The 17,368-nt window shown below is 59.9% G+C and overlaps 8 protein-coding genes and 1 non-coding gene across 9 annotated transcripts; 4 read left to right on the forward strand and 5 right to left on the reverse strand.

Moving 5' to 3' along the window:
• Positions 1-157: 157 nt before the first annotated feature.
• SCHCODRAFT_02623659 (uncharacterized protein) lies at positions 158-3,804 on the reverse strand. Its single transcript, XM_003038122.2, has 6 exons — positions 3,509-3,804; positions 3,348-3,453; positions 3,195-3,299; positions 2,885-3,145; positions 1,198-2,835; positions 158-1,147 (listed from the first exon to the last, which is right to left on the reverse strand). The coding sequence occupies exons 2-6, from the start codon at positions 3,366-3,368 to the stop codon at positions 614-616; spliced, it is 2,559 nt and encodes an 852-aa protein (XP_003038168.1). The 5' UTR covers positions 3,369-3,453; positions 3,509-3,804; the 3' UTR covers positions 158-613.
• Positions 3,805-3,902: 98 nt separating this feature from the next.
• Positions 3,903-6,654, reverse strand: SCHCODRAFT_02623663 (FAD-binding domain-containing protein). The gene is made up of 13 exons (XM_050345190.1): positions 6,130-6,654; positions 5,991-6,077; positions 5,866-5,913; positions 5,790-5,807; positions 5,662-5,736; positions 5,372-5,476; positions 5,269-5,322; positions 4,929-5,211; positions 4,710-4,876; positions 4,297-4,660; positions 4,193-4,244; positions 4,101-4,135; positions 3,903-4,049 (listed from the first exon to the last, which is right to left on the reverse strand). Exons 1-13 carry the CDS (start codon positions 6,484-6,486, stop codon positions 4,006-4,008), a joined length of 1,689 nt encoding a protein of 562 aa, XP_050200670.1. The 5' UTR covers positions 6,487-6,654; the 3' UTR covers positions 3,903-4,005.
• Positions 6,655-7,217: 563 nt separating this feature from the next.
• SCHCODRAFT_01185249 (uncharacterized protein) lies at positions 7,218-8,871 on the reverse strand (the record flags this gene model as incomplete). Its single annotated transcript, XM_003038124.3, has 5 exons — positions 8,514-8,871; positions 8,135-8,452; positions 8,015-8,073; positions 7,614-7,952; positions 7,218-7,390 (listed from the first exon to the last, which is right to left on the reverse strand). Exons 1-5 carry the CDS (start codon positions 8,822-8,824, stop codon positions 7,218-7,220), a joined length of 1,200 nt encoding a protein of 399 aa, XP_003038170.1. The 5' UTR covers positions 8,825-8,871.
• Positions 8,872-9,008: 137 nt separating this feature from the next.
• On the forward strand, positions 9,009-9,446 carry SCHCODRAFT_02268940 (uncharacterized protein). The gene has a single exon (XM_050342232.1). The coding sequence runs from the start codon at positions 9,041-9,043 to the stop codon at positions 9,278-9,280; it is 240 nt and encodes a 79-aa protein (XP_050200671.1). The 5' UTR covers positions 9,009-9,040; the 3' UTR covers positions 9,281-9,446.
• SCHCODRAFT_02623671 (uncharacterized protein) lies at positions 9,032-11,755 on the reverse strand. The gene is made up of 2 exons (XM_003038125.2): positions 11,011-11,755; positions 9,032-10,913 (listed from the first exon to the last, which is right to left on the reverse strand). Exons 1-2 carry the CDS (start codon positions 11,503-11,505, stop codon positions 9,504-9,506), a joined length of 1,905 nt encoding a protein of 634 aa, XP_003038171.1. The 5' UTR covers positions 11,506-11,755; the 3' UTR covers positions 9,032-9,503.
• Positions 11,756-11,856: 101 nt separating this feature from the next.
• Positions 11,857-12,207, forward strand: SCHCODRAFT_02498383 (like-Sm ribonucleoprotein; the record flags this gene model as incomplete). Its single annotated transcript, XM_003036772.1, has 3 exons — positions 11,857-11,889; positions 11,954-12,100; positions 12,154-12,207. The coding sequence occupies 3 exons, from the start codon at positions 11,857-11,859 to the stop codon at positions 12,205-12,207; spliced, it is 234 nt and encodes a 77-aa protein (XP_003036818.1).
• A 658-nt stretch (positions 12,208-12,865) lies between these two features.
• Positions 12,866-15,111, forward strand: SCHCODRAFT_02623674 (uncharacterized protein). The gene is made up of 2 exons (XM_050345191.1): positions 12,866-14,588; positions 14,674-15,111. Exons 1-2 carry the CDS (start codon positions 13,071-13,073, stop codon positions 15,046-15,048), a joined length of 1,893 nt encoding a protein of 630 aa, XP_050200672.1. The 5' UTR covers positions 12,866-13,070; the 3' UTR covers positions 15,049-15,111.
• Positions 15,112-15,221: 110 nt separating this feature from the next.
• SCHCODRAFT_t94 lies at positions 15,222-15,293 on the forward strand. Its single transcript has one exon. It is a non-coding gene; the product is annotated as a tRNA-Met (tRNA).
• A 24-nt stretch (positions 15,294-15,317) lies between these two features.
• SCHCODRAFT_02623675 (uncharacterized protein) lies at positions 15,318-17,308 on the reverse strand. Its single transcript, XM_050345192.1, has 3 exons — positions 15,926-17,308; positions 15,792-15,844; positions 15,318-15,687 (listed from the first exon to the last, which is right to left on the reverse strand). The coding sequence occupies exons 1-3, from the start codon at positions 17,265-17,267 to the stop codon at positions 15,556-15,558; spliced, it is 1,527 nt and encodes a 508-aa protein (XP_050200673.1). The 5' UTR covers positions 17,268-17,308; the 3' UTR covers positions 15,318-15,555.
• Positions 17,309-17,368: the final 60 nt, after the last annotated feature.

Genomic DNA, 17,368 nt, shown 5'->3' on the forward strand with positions numbered 1-17,368 from the left:
CTGCGCACAGAAAGAGAGCATGGCTGCCATACGCAAACGAAAATGCTACGGGTAACACAGTCTCTCATCCCCGGGACTTGGAGGTTGCGGAAAAGGAAGTATGGTGACGTGACTGTCAATGGAGGTTTGAGCGTAACGCTGGTCCCGTTCGCACCCTTTCCTCAAATGCGCTTCACTCATATGGCCTTTTCCAATCGTATCTATACACACGAGTAGAAGCTACAGGGTAGCTACCGATGTACATGAGACAGCCTAGTACGTTCCAGTCGTAATCATGGTCAGCGTCGTTAGTAGGTAGTTGCAGCGGCCGCGCGAGTCCCCGCGCAGGGCGGATCCCCACACGGTGGAGTACAATCCCCAGCGCAAGGGAAACACAGCGCCGGGACCGAGGACAGAAGAGATAAAGCAAGAGAACAGGGCTATATCAACAACAGATGCGCTGCGCAAGAGGCGCGGAATGAAGTGGAAGAGAAGGAAAAAAAGGAAGTGGTAAGTAGGTAGTTCGTCCAGCGTCCGGGATGTTCGTCTACGGCGTCAAGTGTATGGCGTATGCAAGAGAGCGATTGGCAGAGGGACAAGGTCACAAAGCGCGCTGAGAAACCTACGCTGCTTGTCATGTCGCATTGTGGGGGTCGGACTCCGTGCTGTTCCCGGTCGGGTGCCAGTCCACGGGCAAGCCACCCGCCCACGGCATGCTATTGCTCCTGAAGAGCTGAGCACCCTCATCCGACAGCGCACGGTCGGGCGACAAGTAGTTGTTATCGTAGTGCCCTTGCGACGAGGACCCATTATGTTGATGGGACGAGGACCCATGGCCATGCGACGAGCTCGACCCTTGCGCATGCGAGGACCCGGTGCCGCCGCTGCTGCCCGTCGCCCCGCGCGAGTGGTCGCCGAAGGCAGAGAGCACAGGCGAGGTGGGCCCGGTGGGATGTCTCCTCCGCCCGTCGGATGTGATGCTGGCGGAGTGCGCTAGCGAGCTGCCGCTGACGCTGCCGGAGCCCTTGTGGCGGGAGGGGTGGGAGGAGCCGATTGAGGAGGCCGGTGCAGAACCAGTTGAGCGCGTCATGTTGGGCTCAATGTGGGAGCGCATGGAGTACAGGGAGGCTTGCTCGGAGGTCATGCCAGAGGCGTGAATATAGGTGGGCTGAAGGAGATTGTTAGCGAGGCTGGAGAATATGGTACGAAGACTCTTACCATGCCGAAAGTCGTCCGCGGTCCGCGCCCTTGCGGCAGCGTCTCCGCGAGTTGCCTCCACTGAGCGTCTGCCACCGGCGGCTCCTCCTCAAGCACATCCAGATCATGATACTGCCCACCAATCGAAGCAAGCGACGGCGTATCATCCCCCCACCTCGCCGACGCGGGCAACAGCGCAAGCCCCGGGGGCGGGAACGACGGCACCTTGGTGGCATCGGTGCTGTCAGTGTGAACCGTATCCCGCATCGACGAGGCCGAGGTGAAGGTGCTGAGCGGCGGAGGCTGGTCGAGGATATCGCTCGTGACGCGGCGGACCGTCGTGTTCGGCTGGCTCTGGATGGGCTTGTCGGCGGACGGTGGCGGTGTCGCCCGCGCCTCTTGGCCAGGCGTGAACGCGCGAGGCGGCGCGGGCAAAGCAGGCGTCCCAGGCTTGGAGGTCGCGTCGAAGAAGACGGTGCTGCCGGAGCCAGTGGTATGAACGCTCGTACCCGATATGGGGCGAGACGACCCAGCGCCGGCCATAGCAGGGCGCGGCTGGGCAAGGCGCTCGGACATTTCAGGGCTGCCGAGGAGAGAGCGCCCGGCTTCGGGGTCCTTGTAGGACGTGGAGCCCTTGAGCAAGCGGCTGAGACCGATACCGCTCGCCAGGGACCCAAGCCAGCTCTGCCCGCTGATGCGGCGAGAAGGAGGTGGCGTCATGTGCTCCGTCTCGTCAACCTCCAGGATCGGTGAGTGCGAGCGCGGCATGCGGGGACCGACGTCAGACATCCGGACGCGCTGAGCGGTCTGCACGACGACAGGTTCGTCGCGGTCGAGAGGGGATGAAGACCGCGTTCGGCCGAATTCAGGGTCGACAAGTCGTGGCGGTGGCATGAGCGGCGAGAAGTCCGCCTCATTGTCCGACTCTGGGATAGCTGGCTGCTTGTATGGCGTGGACGGTGCTGAGCTTGTTGCCTCGTCGAGCTCACGCTGCTGCTCTGGCGATAGTATGCTGCCACGATAATCCTGGTTGTAATTCTGACGCTGGCCCCTGAACAGGGTGGGTTCTTCAAGCGTGACGCCATAATCTGTGGTCCCGCTCGAAGAAGTCATCTTGGATCCCGGCTTGCTGCTGCTCCTGGTAGACCTGGTGTTGTTACCCGAAGAGCCCGGTCCCGAAGAGCTGAGTCCCAAAGAGCCAAGTCCCGATGAACCGGTGGCATAGGTGGACGGTCCCGACGACGACTGCGTGGTCTGCCAGTTCGAGCTGCCGCTGCTATCCGTCATCTTTGTCCTCGTCGCGGGCTGACCGAATTCGCGCATCGAACCCGCGTCCGTCGCGATGCCACCAGACCGTGGGCGCAAGAAGGGGTCGGCTTCCTCGCCACTGTGCCGCGGGGAACCTTCGCCAGGAGTTCGGACGGTGTCTGAAGCGCCCTCCGTATCCTCGGCGCCGACCATGTAGTAGTCGCCAGTGAGTGATTCCTTGGGTGACTTCTCTTTCTCCCGCTTGCCTGGTGCGGGAGTGAGCATGGACCAGCGGCGGCTGGTTTCTCCTCGGCGGCGACGACGCCTGACGTAGCAACAGGCGCAGAGCAGGACGAGAAGCATGACGACAGCCACTGCCGCGATCACAAGGCCGACGATCGCGCCGGTGCTCTACTCAATACGTTAGTTAAGCACATGCAAGGGGAGTAGACATCCGTACCAAGCCATTGTGAGCCGGAGTAGTAGGGGTACTTGAAGCCGAAGAAGTGGGGCTGGTTGAAGAACCACTGGATGAAGAATTTGAAGAAGTGGCGGATGTTGCGGATGTAGAGGAGGGTGTCGCAGAGGTCGGAGATGATGATGAGGTGGTGGAAGGTATCGCAGTGGAGGATGTCGTGTCTGTCGTAACGGCGGTCGTTTCTGTGGCAGTGGATGCGGGGGAGCTGACGCCTCCCCATGTCCAATCAGGACCTAGTGGTATCTGGAAAGGACGGTGAGCGTCGAGAAGTATCGAAGGGGCGAGCACGCACGCTGGGACCGTAGTAGGTCAATGGAAGGTATAGGACAGCGGTGGCAGTGGTCGCAACTCCGTTTGCGTCCGTGTAGACCGACGTGGAGACAGTCAGCCATGATGGCTGGGCGCTGTCAGACGGTTCGAGAGCCTCAGTGGCGAGGCCACGCACCAGCTCCTGAGTAGCGGCCATGGGGAGCTGAATATAATTTACTGGGTAGAGGGAAGCTGTGGGAGAGAGAAAATGTTGTCGGTAGTGAGCGTAAAGTGTACAGGCTCTGAACAGCGATGTGAGTTGGATATCACGACACGCGATAAGATGGCGAAACGTACGTTCGTCGTGTGTGAGATGCGTAGGAGGCGAGCACTGCGCAAGCAATGTTTTCTGGGGTTTAAGGGACTTTTGTGGCTGGCAGCGCCAATGGAAAAGGCAGAAACGACGCGAAGGCCGCTCGAATGAGGAGGAGGGAAGCCGAGGAGCGAACGCGCTGCCGTTTCACACTCGAACGGTCACGTGGAAAACTGACGGCACCCGTCGGGCCGCCCCGGTTTCGCTCGTTCAACTCGACGTCGATGCCTGCGAGGGGCGAATCGGTCAACGGCCTCTGGGATCTGAGGACAGGGACGGCGATGGCAGAGGCAGAAAGACGCGATGCGGACGCATAGATCAGATTAAGCGACGATCAAATTCTGGGACTCCTGGGACATCATATGCGTGCTTCTCCACTAGCGGACCGGTCGGATTCGACCAAAAGAGAGTCTATTGACTAGCCAAAACGCCCACAACCGTCTAAATAAGTAAGTTCGTATGTTACTACGGTCCAGAAGCTTCACAGATAGCAGCGATATCTGGCGTCATCGGGGTTCCAGCCAACTGTAAGCTCGAGTTAGTTGAACATCGACAAGCATCGCTGTGTGTACTGACCACACTGCCAACAGTTCAGAAGGCCCTCGGGGTCGCTGGGGTTACCATGTCAGTTCGAAAGAACCTCAGCATGCAAGGTAAAGAACACGCACTACTTGTGCTTGATACTCAGGAGCTCCGCATGATTCTCGCCCCAGAAGGATGCTAGCCACCGACAATTAGCCATGAAAGGCCTTCCGTGACGAGCCCGACTCACTCTGGTAATTAGGCTCATTCACATCCGCCTCATTGCTGTACGCGCCCTGCTTCGTGATTTCCCTCAGGTTGTCAATCGACGCACTCGCCCGCGCATAGTGCGCCTGCTTCTCCTGTATGTCGGCGTCGGCCTCCCACGGCGAGGCCACCGTCACATGGTACACGCTCTCCCGCCACAGAGGCGTCACGGACGTCTCGTTTCCCGTACTCGGGAACGCGGTCGGTGCCGTCGCCAGGATGATCAGGCCAGGGGTCGCCTCATCCGCGGCTAGAAGGGCCTCAACGAGCGCGCCCTGATCCTCAGAAGTCGCGAAGTTGTCCCTGTTTATCAGACGGGAGGCCAGCGCGAGACTGTTCCCGACGGCCTTTCGGATGGTCAAAAGCAACAACGAAAGATAGATGGATCGAACTCACGGCGACGTGAGCTGTCGAGAAGGCTTCGAAAAATTGGCCCCAGCTGGGCGCCTCGACGAGCAAAACTGTCGCGTTATGGCCTTCTGACTCAAGCTGCTTCTGGAAGTTCAAGAACGGCTCCATGCTCTTCGCAGCCGTCTCGTTGTCGAGCCTCGGGTTGACATACACTGCGGAGGATTAGAAAATCTGCGACACAGAGCCAAAAGAATCCCAGTTCACCTGCGAAATTGGCGACAGCATTCGCACCCCAGCCCTCCTCCGCCCACCGCACCCCATTCGCCACCATCACCGACCACAGCCGCCGCGACAACTCCTTATCCCCCGCCGGGATCATGACAGTCACCGTCTGCAGCGCGACACGCGGACTCGCGAGGATCGTCGCCTCCATCACGACGCCGAACGTGCCCCCGCCGCCCCCGCGCAGCGCCCAAAACAGATCCTCGTTCTGACAGCGATTCGCGACGCGGTATCTGCCGTCTGGCGTGACGATCCTGTATTGCAGCTGTGAAGGAGAGGGAAAATGAGCGACGTCAGCGCGAAGGGTGGGGAGGGCGCTCACCACGCGATCTACGCCGAGGCCCATGGATACGGAGAGCATGCCATGGCCGCCGCCCTGGAGGGTCAGTCAGCAATTATAGACGAAAGAGGGCACCGAAACGCACCTGGAGCCAGCCACCGACCATCCCAACGGAGCGGTCGGACCCGCCAACGAGCGTGATATTATTCTCCTCCGCAAAGGCGTATCCATCGGCCCATTGCGCCCCCGCCTGCGCCATACATCAGTAAAAATTCCGGTCGTCCACTCCCAAGTCATAGGACCGCCAGAAAAATCTCCAGACGTCGAGGGCGAAAGCATGGGCCAGAAAAGAGCTAAAAGAGAAGGGAAGGAGAGAGAAGGAAAGAAGGAGAGAAAAAAGAAGAAAAAAGATCGCCATTGAATACGAGCACGCACCCCAACCGTGACCGCCTGCCCCACGCTATCCGCCTCGCCACACCCCTCGGGAACGAAGTCGGCTTCGAGCGAGATCTGCCGCGCGCTTAGAACCACGTCAGAATTCCAGAAGCCAAACACCCGCTCACGTTCTTCAGGTTGTGCGTCTGCCGCGTGTCATGAGCCCTCCATACAGGAAATCAGGAACAAGATTCATCGACTCACCCAGAGGCCCAGCGACCCGGGCGCGCTCGAGCGGCCTTTGTAGTCGTGCTGTGAGAGGCGGAATTACCGTCAGCGAGGCGAGGTGGCAAGGAGGAGTCGGGGTGCGAAAATAGGACGCCACGAACCCCGGTGTTTTTTACGACTATGGGCACACCAGTGTCGCGCGAGAATTGGAAGCCTGCCGTCGCGTCCTGTGGTTCTCGCACGTCGATCTAGCGCCCGCGTTGTTAGGCATCGTCGCGCACGCCATCGGACAGGACTCACAAAATATAGTGGCACGCTGCCCTGCTCGCACGACGCGCTACTGCCATTTGCGGAGCCGTTGTCGACGTTGTCGAGATCGCCTAGAAGACACTGCGCCCCGCTCGCCTGGCACGTCTCCCACTGGGTGTTGATCCAAGCGCCGGGCGTCGAGGCGCGCGTCCATTCGTCGGTATACCCAGCGCGGACGGACGCACACTGGGCGGCGAGTTCATCGCCGAAGCATGGTTTCGCAAATGGCGTGCCCTGAAAGAGGCGCCCGCCGACAGTAGAGTTGAGCGCCGTCCAGTAGGCGGAGAGGGGGTCGTCGGCGACGGGATCCCACTGCGCTTGGGACGCGGCGGCGAACGTCGCCAGCATTGATGATAACTTCGGCATCGGTAAGCGATGATGAGGAGGACAAGGTGGAGGAAGCGGGGAGGGAGAGAGTGGAGCAGTGCTCGTTGAATGGATCGCCACCCGATGGCCTTCATATACTCCGCATAATACAGCTATAGAACCAGGATCGCTCCTTGTACGGCGTGCCTCCCGACACCGCCCACCGGTTGACACGCCGGAACCAGTGGGCTCATTGGCGCGCGCCCTGTGATCTATGCCTTGCCCAAATTGCTTGAATGGCAGACAGAGACATATATGTCATGGTATGATCCCCGACCACCGCGTACGTCGCCTATTTGGCTTGTAGATTGCCTCTCCGCGCAGAAAGTATGCATCGCGAAGAAATGTTCGCTCATCTCCGCAAATAGCTGCCTCATTCGTGTTGGACAGATCGGAGGATAAGCGCCAGGAAGTCAGGGGAAGGCGGGCTGCATTGATGGATCGATACAGGTCAAGCATGCACCCAACATGCACCCGTATGTCGGTGCCAAACCATCGCACTTCGTCGGGCGATCCGTGTTTGGCGGTCAGGGCCCCGAGGAGGCCTCGACCGTGCTCGGGGGTAAGAAGAAGAGGTCGGCTTGGCCGTAAACAGCCACCGGCGATCGTATATGCGCATTGACGCCGCCTACCGGCGGCACGGATACGGGCAAGGACGACATGAAGTCCACGCGTATCGTCGGTCCTCGACTCGGACCGGACGAGCACGCCGACTAGGAGTCCCAAATGAAGGTCCTGCCCCTCTCCCGGAACAGCAATGTCCTTTCCGCCGAGGCGGTACGCAGCGTCAGGCGCCGAGGAGTGCCGTGGTCTTCATGAAGTTCCTGGTCTTGGGACGATGGTACGACGGTGTCATCTGAGGATGCGGTGGTCAGCTTGGGCTCCCCTAGTGCAAGCCGGGTACAATGAACATGAAAGCACCGGGTGGCTAGTCGTTCGAGGCGGCAGGGGAGTTCTAATCCATGGAAATCCATATGGTTGAGTGCGACGAGCTACGCCGCAAGCTCCGGAGCAAGAAGGAGCCATGGGCAGCGTGAAATGACCGTGCGGAGCGGAGGCTCTTCCTCTTGCTACTGAAGTATGAAGGGGTCAGTGAAAGCGACACGCACCATCCTCTATGAAAGCTTCCCACTGGAACAGTGCACGGACGAACTCGGATACTTCCGCGGCTGACTGCACTCTGTCCTCTCCTTCATGCTCCACCGCTCCTTCGCGAGGAAACATTGGAGGTCTGCTAAGCGGCAGGCGCAAAGTATGACTGCCACGATCGAACAGCGCTACTGGTACAGGAGGTCTGCCAGCGCGGGTCGGGCGGACAGTGGCGGTGATTCCGTTCGACGTCGCAGAGAGTTGGTAGACATGCAAGGCAATGTCGAGCAAGCGCACCAATGTCGCGATGGTATGGTCAGCATGTCGGAAACAAGTGTAGGTAGAAAGGTAAATCTTGACTGTTAGCTCTTCGCCAAGCCTCGATTGCCAACAGCTTACCGTCCAAGGCCAGCTAATGTACCTGCTGCGCGTAGCAATCGCGAGACCAAGGCGATATAGGACGACATAGTGGGTGTTGCACTGCGAACAGTCAATCAGTCACGTCCCGACAAGCTACTACCATGAACGCTATCAGACTCACCCGTCCTCATCGTCCTCACTCTCGCTCTGTACAAAGTACGCCGATGGCTCATGTAGCACGATTAGCGCTGGGCATTCCGGAAGAATGTTGGCGCGCATTGTGTTGCTCGTGGCAGGCTTTGGCGCTAACACCCGCGCATTCGCTATCGAGGCATCGTCACTAGCCAAAGCGCCTGCGGCTGTCGCGCGGGGCTCGCCACTTGTTGACGCGTCGCTCGTCTTAGGCTTTCTGAGGACCGGCCTAGTTGTCTCGCATCCTGGCGTCCAAATGCGCAGTAATGATAGCAGGAGCTCAGCGTGCACAGCTGTTGGTGGGGCGCTGGAAGGGTAGTGAGGTTTAAGAAGACAGCATTTAGCAGTACAGTTCTAGCCGGACTTACAGCACCTGCACTTGCTTAGCGGCATGCATGGATCTGCCAGTCCGCTGCCAGCCACCTGCGCGTAGACCATCTTTCAGCGCGTCCCTGTTTGCAGTTACGAGTAGGACAGGGGCGTCGGCGACTAGGTCAGGCAACTCAGAGGTAGACGAGCCTGGTGCGCTTATTCGAGAGGCAGAGAAGCATAGATGCAACGGCGCAGATGGGTGATAAGCTCCGTGAACGAGCAGACTGGAGAAGTCCGGAAGCGGGGGTCCAGCGCCAAGAGGAAAGAGAGAGGGACCAGCATTTTCGGAAGCGTCGACCGCAGGCATAGAGTCTCTGTGTAAAGAGCTGTGGTCGTGTGGTATAAACTTCTTCCAAACGTTGCCGATGGGACTAAAGAGGTAATGATGGTTTGAAGCAAGTGTCGGCAGTCAAAGTGATGTCGAAAGCTTCCGCGGCACTTGCCGAAGCTTGTGACAATCGTGACATGTTCAACTTCTGCTTCCGGTTCGAGCCTGTGTCGAATCAATTTCATAGAGGAGGCCATGAGCGGTCATTATTATACAGTCATATGGCTAGTTGGACCAGTGAGAGCAGAGGTGAGATATGAAGCGAATTTGAACGAATTCAGGAGGAATCACGACACCTGCCCCCCGAGGGGCAATCTGCGAATCGCGGGTATACACATTATTACTGGAGAGAAATGCACAGGATACGTGACCAGAAGCACGAGCACTACAAGGCGTAAAACAAAATGTGATGATATGGCTAGTAGCAGTAGATGAATGGAATGAGGGCGAATGAATATGTTGTAGTAGTAGACAGACTAAAATCCAGACAGATGAGGGGAAAATATTCGTTCGATCGAGCAGACGTACACAGGGGCCCTAGGGAAAGGGCGTTGATTTGTTTTCGTTCGTTGTTTGCCACCTATTGGGTACCACGGTCCTTCCTTCGTAGCACATAATTTAGACCCCGCCTTCGTTCCTCCTGCTTTCTCCTACCCGCTCACTGCTTTGACGCAACCGCCGCAGTCCTTGGGCTGCCGCCTCCGAGCTGCTTAGCAATACCCGCCAACGCACTCGATGCAATGACCGGACGCACAGCGGGCACACGATGAGTGGGACTCGGTGTGGACTGCGTCCTCATGTGCCCCGCCTGGAACGCGGAATGCGCACGCGCGTGGCGCTGCGGTGCAGAGGGGCTGGCGCGGTGTCCAGGGCTGGGCGCGTTGCCGACGACCCGCGAAGCGGTATGCGAGCGATTGCGGAGAGGCTGCGCTTGAGGAGGGGTGGAAGGAGCGCCGGAAGGGGACGCTGAAGCTTGGCTAGGAGCGGAAGGAGATGCTTCCACGGCCTCGGAAGCAGGCGTACCCAGGGAGGAGGAATCTTGCGCAGCGACGGCCTGAGCCTCATCCGCGACCTTGTGCGACGGTTCGGCCGCGGGTTGCTCCTCCACCTTGAGCGCTTCAGCGGCCTTGGATTCCTCCGCCTTGACCTCTTCAGTCTTGGGTGCATCGGCAACCTTGACCTCGTCAGCAGGCTTGGCTTCTTCGGTGAGTTTCACCTCGCCTTCAGCAGGCTTCCCTTCATCCGCTGCCTTCGCCTCCCTCTCATTCCGCTCCTTGTCCCTCGCCTCCTTCTCCTTCTGCCTGTCCTTCTTCCCCCGCATGGGCGTCGCCGAAGGATGCACACGCGACACTGGCGCCGGAATCGGCGCAGAGGGCTTGACAGGCAACGATGGATGCGACGAAGCGTTGTTATTCGTCGCATACAACGTATTCGGAGGCGGCAAAGGGGAGTTCGCGGTGCTGGTGAAGGCAGCGCTTCTGAGGAAGAAGGCCGCAGCGGCTTTCGCGTCTGCCTTAGCGTCTCGCGCGGCCTTTGCTTTCGCCTCGGGCGTGTTCTTCGCAGGGGCGGGAGGTTTCGTAGCAGTTGCCTTGCCCTTGGGGTCCGTGGCTTTGCCGTCGTCTTTGGCCTTGCCCTTGTCTCCGACTGGGATGGTCTCCGTCGGATCTGGCAGCGCGCGCAAGCCATCCACGATTATGGGCGAAATCAAGGAAGTCTCCGGGCCCGAAAAAGCCTTCAACCCAGACTTCCAGTCAGGTTTCAAGCCCTCGGCACTGCTTGTCGACACTTCGGCCTTCGTCTCCTCTTGCTTGTCTCCACCGCCAGCATCACTGCCACCGATATGTACTCCCCAGTCATCAAGAGCGGGGAGCTCGTCCGCATCATCGTCTGCTGCCCAGTCGCCTCCTGGCGTGCCGGGCGCGAAACCGGAGCCAGGGGTCGCGGAGAGGAGGCCTTCACGCGCGTGGCGAACAACTTCTTCGAGGTGACTTTCGAAGAGGGCGTGACTCTGGGCGAGATGAGGCGGTGTGTTCTTGGCAAGATGGGGTGGAAGATCGTGCGCAGCGGGCTGGTAAAATTGAATAGGTTGCACGACAGAATAGGCAAGCGAGATAAATCCTGATCAGCGGCCTATCCATATGAGATGAAGATTGAACGGAGCGCACCTTCGCAGCCTCCCGCAACGGTACTTCCGTGAGCGGTGGTGGAGGGTTGAACTTGCTAGCGCTCGACTCAGGCCGTGGACCACCCTTATTCTGCGAGGCACGGCGCCTTCGCCCAGTCGTCCTCTTCTCCGACTCTGTAGGCGAGTGATGCTCCGTCTTCGAGGGCGGCCTCCCATTCGTCGTCCCATTTGGCGCCTTCGCAGCCTTAGCACCACCTGCTCCTGATGGAGCTGGTTTCGCCGCAGGAGCCTTCGCAGCCGGCTTCGCTCCTGCTGCAGCGGGCGCTCCCGCACTCGAGTTCTGACGGCTGGGCTTAGGCTTGTCGGCGCCGCCTGCCTCGCTGGGAGTATGTGGACGGCGCCCACCGCCTCCTCCACCTCCCCCGCCGCGGCGGCCTTTGCCGGGGGCGGGCGCGGAGCGGAAGGCAGAGCTGCCGGCGGAGGGCGTGGGCGCCGCGGTGCGGCTGCGCCAGGAGTCGGTAGGGGTGGCAGCCATGCGGCGTCTTTACGTGCGGAGAGGCTGGAGAAGGAGGGCAGGCAGGGTGGGCGATGAGATGGGGGTGATGGGGTTGGTTCGTGGCAGGTGGAGTGGTGTGCGTTCAGAGGGTTTCGTTTGGAATTTGGTTCAGGTTAGAATTCGTTGATTCGTTGGGTCTCGTATGTGGGTAGGAGGAGGAGGAGGAGGCGGGGTGCGTGTGTGAAAGAGGTCGTGGGGTGCGTGGCGTGTTCGTTTGAATCAGAAAAGGGAGTTCACGTTGGTTTGAGAGAGGCGTGGTCGGGCCAGGCGGCGAGACCTCCGGAAAAGGAAATCGACGGCGGCCAACAGCGAGGTTTGTCTGGAGCCATCATGTCCAAGGCATCGCAGCCCGAATTGAAGAAGGTGCGTTGCGCGCTCCAAAAACCCAAAAGTATTGCAGTGGACTGACGGATACTTCCCCCACCAGTTCATGGACAAGAAGTTGTTCGTCCACCTGCAGGGCGGCCGGAAGGTGTCCGGCACGCTACGCGGGTACGACCTCTTCCTCAACCTGGTGATCGACGAGGCGCTCGAGGAGACGACGCCAGGGCAGAAGCATCCCATTGGGACAGTGGTGCGTGATACGAAGTTACTGAGGAGGAGGACGCGTGCTAACGCGTATACTAGGTCATCCGCGGGAACAGCGTCACGTCGATGGAGACGCTCGAGGCGATACGATAGTTGACGCGATATAAAATAGCTCAACTATCGGTCTGTGGATGGGGGATGGCTCCGTTTCGTCCGTTGTGGTGCGTGCTTGTACTTCTGTAGATGATGCGGGTGATAATGTCCATTCAGATCTGTATGCGATGTAAAAACTGCCTTGTCAGTCTCAGGCGCTGTCGGCGCCACGAACATTGCCCACTCTTGTTGCATATCCGTTGCTTTCATGTTGTTTGTATCATCTAGCATCTGGCAGAAGCCATCGCGCGCGTTCTTGACATCTGACTGGTGTAGACAAGAACGCATCTTCAACCGATGCTCCCCTCCTTTCTCAAGCCTTCCTCGAAGCTACCTGCTCAGAACTCCCACGTATGAGAGCTGTGCAGGCGCATCTGCTTCAAGCTGCCAGTACCCGCACGTACAGATGTTTTGTGGGGAAGTACGGACAGTCCGGCGCCAGAAACCTCGGGAGGCGCTTCCGGTTGGACAAAATTCGACTAAATATTCTTTACGCGTTCTGCGTTGCTGTGAGGTCTTTAGAACACCCGATATGGTGCTTGAGCTTCAGTCGAATGTCGGATAGGGTGTCTGGACTCTGCAGGAACTCATCGGTCCAAGCGATTTCCGCATTTAGCAACCTTTGTACCGTGTTGGGCGCTATTTTGCAGCGCCATCAAAGCAACTTGACTTCGGCTTCAGTGTCACGATCGGCGGTGCTCATGCACGGCTGGCGGGTGTCCTCGAGCCTGCGCGCGGCGACCCTCAGCCAGACACGAATACCCCGGCGCCCATACTCTCTTTCCGCTGCTGCCGACGATGCCAGTGCCTCGTCCTCATCGTCGGCCGCGCCGTCGACGGGAGACTCGTTCTTCGACACGAAAATGGCCGAGCTGAACGACGCCATCAGCAAGCAACGCTCGTCCGCGGTCTGGCTCCACTATGCCAACCTCATTGACACCCGGTCCGGCGGTGGGGTCCCTCTCGACGTACATCGTGCAGTCCTCCGGGCGTGCGCCCCGCCCCCCGCGGCCCTCCGCGCTTGGTCGGCACGCCGGCAGGCTGCTGAGCCAGGCGCATCCGCCCGGCCAACCTCGCACTACGAGTCCCGTTTCCGCGCAGTCCTCCGCAACATCCGCGCCGCGGGCGCCGTACCCCAGCTGGACGACTACCACGTCGTGCTCGCGCAGTTCGCCGCCGTCGGCAACGACGTCGGCGCCCTCGCCGTCTATCGCGAGCTCCTCTCCCATCGCCTCGACCCCTCCTCGCGTACCTATGGCCTCGTTCTTCAGGCTGTCGCGCACGGCCTCACACTCCCGGAGCCCCCCGAGAACCGCGCAGGCCGCCTGCAGCGCGCGCGAGAGATCCAGAGCACCCTCCTCGCCGAGATGCAGACCCGCGGGCAGCGCCTGCGCACGGTCAACTTCGACCTCATGCTGCGCGTGCTCAAGGAGGTCGAGGACATCCCCGCGTTCGCGCGTCTCCTGCGCTGGGGCTACGGCATCGACCTCGACAACCCGGACCATCTTGCGCCGGAGTATCAGCAACCCACGCCCGAGGAGCTCGCGGACAAGACGCGCCTCGCCCCCCACCGCTTCTCTACCGCGCTGTTGAACACCACCGTCGACCTCCTCGGTCGCGCGGGCGACATTTCGCGCATGATCGCCGCTTTCGAGGTGCTCACGCGACCCCTACCTGCCCAAGCTCCCCAGTTCTACTCCTCCACCTTCGATGAGGAGGACGACTTTGGGCCGGACGACCCGCGAAGCCGATCCCCTCCCTCTCCCCGTGTACCCTGCGCTAGGGCAAACACAACCACCTACACCCTTCTTGTTCGTCACGCCGCCCACGCGAAGAAGACCCACCTTGTACGACATTACGCACAAGAGGCTATCACCGTCGATGTCGCCTACATGCACCTTCTTAAGTCTCGTCTAGGGCGAGGGCACGTCCCATCCGAATTCCGCGCCCCCCGCGTCAGTGCGACGCGCGATCTGCTGTACGCTGCCCTTGGCCTCGCGAACAAGAACAAGGACACGGCGCTAGCACGATGGGTACAAGCCGCAATGGCGCGTGCTATAAGGAGCAAGAAGCGCACACTGGCATGGTTCGAGGACTTCCGGGAAAAGGTCACAGAGGAACGGTGGCAAGCACGGGAGGCGAGGGTGGCGAAGGAGAAGGAAGAGCAGAAGATTAGGAGAGGCGAGAAGGAGGCGACTATGCGTGCGAAGGCGGCTGGGGGCAATGAGCAGGCGTCGACTTCGACGGCGCCTTCACCAAGTCATGCGCGCTCGGCGAACTCGAAATTCAACCCCGACAAGCGGCTCGACCTAGACGTGCAGATCGAGTTGCTCGGCCGGGATATTGAGGAGTTGCGCGCGGCGCATGAGGATGTCAGCAAGGTGCGTTCTCTACTCCTTCCTCTCATACCTTCGTCGTCTCCCACATACCCTTCCCTCACATGCATGCTCATCACTTTTCTACCAGGCTCTCGCCCGCATCCGCACCCGCGTCCTCGAGCGCGGTGGCCGGCGCGTATGGGCCGGCCAGGATGTCTTCGTCCGCGACGCCGGCAAGCGCACTGTCGTCAGCAAGGAGAAGTGGGCCTCTACGGTCAAGTTTCCCAAGGGTGCGACGGGTGTGCGCGTGAAGATCCCGAGGTCGTCGTCGGGAGGGACGAAGGTAATTCCGGGAATGTGGGAGTCGCCAGCGCCCTCGACTCCTCCGCAGGTGCAAGCGCAGTCGACGAGTGCTTCGACTCTGTCGAACTCCTCATCGCAGGAGAGCACCAGCTCAAGGCGAGCATCTCGGACGCACGAGGAGGCTTCATTATCTACTCCGCTGGTGACGCCGGCGTTATAGCAGTATACTCACATATAGACCCTTTATCATACATACTCACTGCAATGCCCATCACTGGCGTACTGAGAGCGAGTGATGAGTTCATGCAACCGCCTCCTTGATGTGTTTACTCCGAATGGCACGAATTCGGTGCTCAATGCCTCCCATATATGGTATTTTGGATTGTGTTTATCAGCAGCATGGCGCAGTGGAAGCGCGCGGGGCTCATAACCCCGAGGTCACTTGATCGAAACAAGTTGCTGCTATCATGAGATACAGCGTTCTTTTTGGTGGTGTTTGATGCTGGGCTGACAGGCAAGCATCCTATAGTAGATAATCCAACGCGCGGTCGCAAAGAGCGTGCTGCTGTACTCGAGTACACTTGCCCAGATTCCCGCATTTGTCGCCGCCTTGGGACAACAGGAGGGAGTGCAATTTCTGCTCTCGTTGGGGCAATGATGCAAATAAAACGACGCTTTAGCTCCCTGGAATGGTGGTCTGCATTATCCAGTAAACTGCCTATGTAGCTCAGTCTGCACTGTAGTACGCTAGCTCAAGCCCGATGGCGCGGATGGGGCGCGTGCGGCTGCTGAAATCGCCCACGACGCCGAGGGCGACGAGCATATTGCGTACGCGGCCTTCCCAGAGGAGGGCGAGATCCTGAGAAAGAGTGTAAGCTGTGGGAAAGGATGGAAGGAAAAAATATGGCATGTAAGGGAGAATGATGTGACGCTGATGAACGGGAAAGGATGAGGCAAGCTCACCCTGTTGGTGGACGCTCGTGCCTTCACGACTCCGGTGAGGGTACCTGGAGGTACTGAAGCAAGGTCAGCGTTACGAATTAAGTAGATTTTGCAGGGGAGAGGATCGAGCGGCCAAGATAGCAAGAGTAACTCACTGGAAGCACTGCCGTTTGTCCGACTTGCAGCAGACGTAGTGGCAGTTGAGTCGGATTCCCGATCCCGCATCGTTACCCGCTCCCAAGCTCGTGTACCGGCCGATGCAACCTTTTCCTCCAGACCCTCGACTTTGTCAACCTCATCCCCTAAACCTGGTCTCCTCAAATCGTCCTCCACGGCGTCCTGTAGAGGAACCGCTGCAGGTTCGTCCGCATCATCAGGCGCTTTGCGTAGCCACCACTCGACGCCCATCGTCCACTCGCTCTCGTATGAATACATGTTGAAGCCAAAGCGGGAAGCGAGAGCAACGTCACGTCCAACCCTTGCCGCGTACGAAGCGGAAAGGTGTCCCAGCATGGGGTTGAAGAGTGCAGTAAGGACCGTAGGCGGCTGCCAGAGCGTCGGAAGGGATTGTGACGAAGAAGTAGAGGCAGACGGTGAAGGAGAGGACATTAACGAGTGTGTTGGCTCTGCAGGGGCAAGAGTGGGAGAGGTGAAGAGATCGGAGGGTTGGGTATTTGTGAGGGTAGGCGGAGGCGCCTGCGCGGGGTCGAAGTCGAGGGTGGTAAACCGGACACCGGTCGATAACCCCGCGCTCTTCTCGCGCGCAGAGACGTACAGTTCTGCCCCGACGCTGAACCGCCCGCGCAGCCCACCCATCGCGTCCTCCGAATCCACGCGCGCCGGGGGTGCCGAGGCCGCGTCGTCCCCCCGCGTCGCGGCAGCCGCTTCCGGCGCCCTTGGGGAGAAGTTGTGCAGGACGCGCAGACCCCACATCCCATCATCGGCTGAGTAGCTGGCATCCGTGGCCCAAGGGCCCGTGTCGTGGTGTACGGAGACGAGAAGGGAGCTCGGTGCAGGCGGAGGACGCGAGATGGCTGCCGCGAGTCCGTGCATGGTCGGGGACATGCGGAGGGCCGCGAGGGCGTCAAGCCTGCTTGCCGGTGCGTAGAGGCGGCCATAGAGTAGCCAGTCCTTCGTATCGACGCGCTCGCCCGCGCGCCACTCCTCGTCCTTCGGCACGGGCCGGCGCGGGGCGGGCGGGACGGCGAACGCGGAGGAGGCCTGGGGGAGGGCGATCGAGGGGGACGGGGGAAGGGCTATGGGGGCGGAAGAGGCGGCATATGCGACGTCGGCAGCGAGGGCGGGGGAGGCATGGAGGGCAGCGGCGGTGGCGAAGGACGCGTTGGGGGAGTTCGCAACTGCGAGATGGAGGCCGCGCGGGACAGGGAAGTCGAGAAGGGCGTCTATGGGGCGCGTCAGGTACCCGTACCCATTCTCACCATTCCAGCCCGTGGCGGCATAGTACTGGCGAAGGACGAGGACGCCAAAGTCGTGCATGAGGTCGGTATATTGCAAGCATCCACGTCCTTGAGTTCCGTGGGAATCGTCCCCATTCGGAGGCAAACGCAAAAGTGATCGGACGTTGGAACTCTCAGCCA

This window comes from Schizophyllum commune, assembly GCF_000143185.2.
Source record: "Schizophyllum commune H4-8 unplaced genomic scaffold SCHCOscaffold_5, whole genome shotgun sequence".
Taxonomy (NCBI): Eukaryota; Fungi; Basidiomycota; class Agaricomycetes; order Agaricales; family Schizophyllaceae; genus Schizophyllum; species Schizophyllum commune.

Coding starts and splice junctions, on each gene's coding strand:
- SCHCODRAFT_02623671 (XM_003038125.2), bottom strand. CDS start 11,505: ATGGCTGCCACCCCTACCGACTCCTGGCGCAGCCGCACCGCGGCGCCC. Junction 10,914..11,010: donor CGTTGCGGGAGGCTGCGAAG/GTGCGCTCCGTT, acceptor CAATTTTACCAG/CCCGCTGCGCACGATCTTCC.
- SCHCODRAFT_02623659 (XM_003038122.2), bottom strand. CDS start 3,368: ATGGCCGCTACTCAGGAGCTG. Junction 3,146..3,194: donor TGACCTACTACGGTCCCAGC/GTGCGTGCTCGC, acceptor CGTCCTTTCCAG/ATACCACTAGGTCCTGATTG. Junction 1,148..1,197: donor CGCGGACGACTTTCGGCATG/GTAAGAGTCTTC, acceptor AATCTCCTTCAG/CCCACCTATATTCACGCCTC.
- SCHCODRAFT_02623675 (XM_050345192.1), bottom strand. CDS start 17,267: ATGCACGACTTTGGCGTCCTCGTCCTTCGCCAGTACTATGCCGCCACG. Junction 15,845..15,925: donor GACAAACGGCAGTGCTTCCA/GTGAGTTACTCT, acceptor ACCTTGCTTCAG/TACCTCCAGGTACCCTCACC. Junction 15,688..15,791: donor CACGAGCGTCCACCAACAGG/GTGAGCTTGCCT, acceptor ACTCTTTCTCAG/GATCTCGCCCTCCTCTGGGA.
- SCHCODRAFT_02268940 (XM_050342232.1), top strand. CDS start 9,041: ATGAGCGGTCATTATTATACAGTCATATGGCTAGTTGGACCAGTGAGA.
- SCHCODRAFT_02623674 (XM_050345191.1), top strand. CDS start 13,071: ATGGCCGAGCTGAACGACGCCATCAGCAAGCAACGCTCGTCCGCGGTC. Junction 14,589..14,673: donor CGCATGAGGATGTCAGCAAG/GTGCGTTCTCTA, acceptor CTTTTCTACCAG/GCTCTCGCCCGCATCCGCAC.
- SCHCODRAFT_02623663 (XM_050345190.1), bottom strand. CDS start 6,486: ATGCTGGCGACGTTCGCCGCCGCGTCCCAAGCGCAGTGGGATCCCGTC. Junction 5,212..5,268: donor GCCTCGGCGTAGATCGCGTG/GTGAGCGCCCTC, acceptor TCTCCTTCACAG/CTGCAATACAGGATCGTCAC. Junction 4,245..4,296: donor GAATGAGCCTAATTACCAGA/GTGAGTCGGGCT, acceptor GTCGGTGGCTAG/CATCCTTCTGGGGCGAGAAT.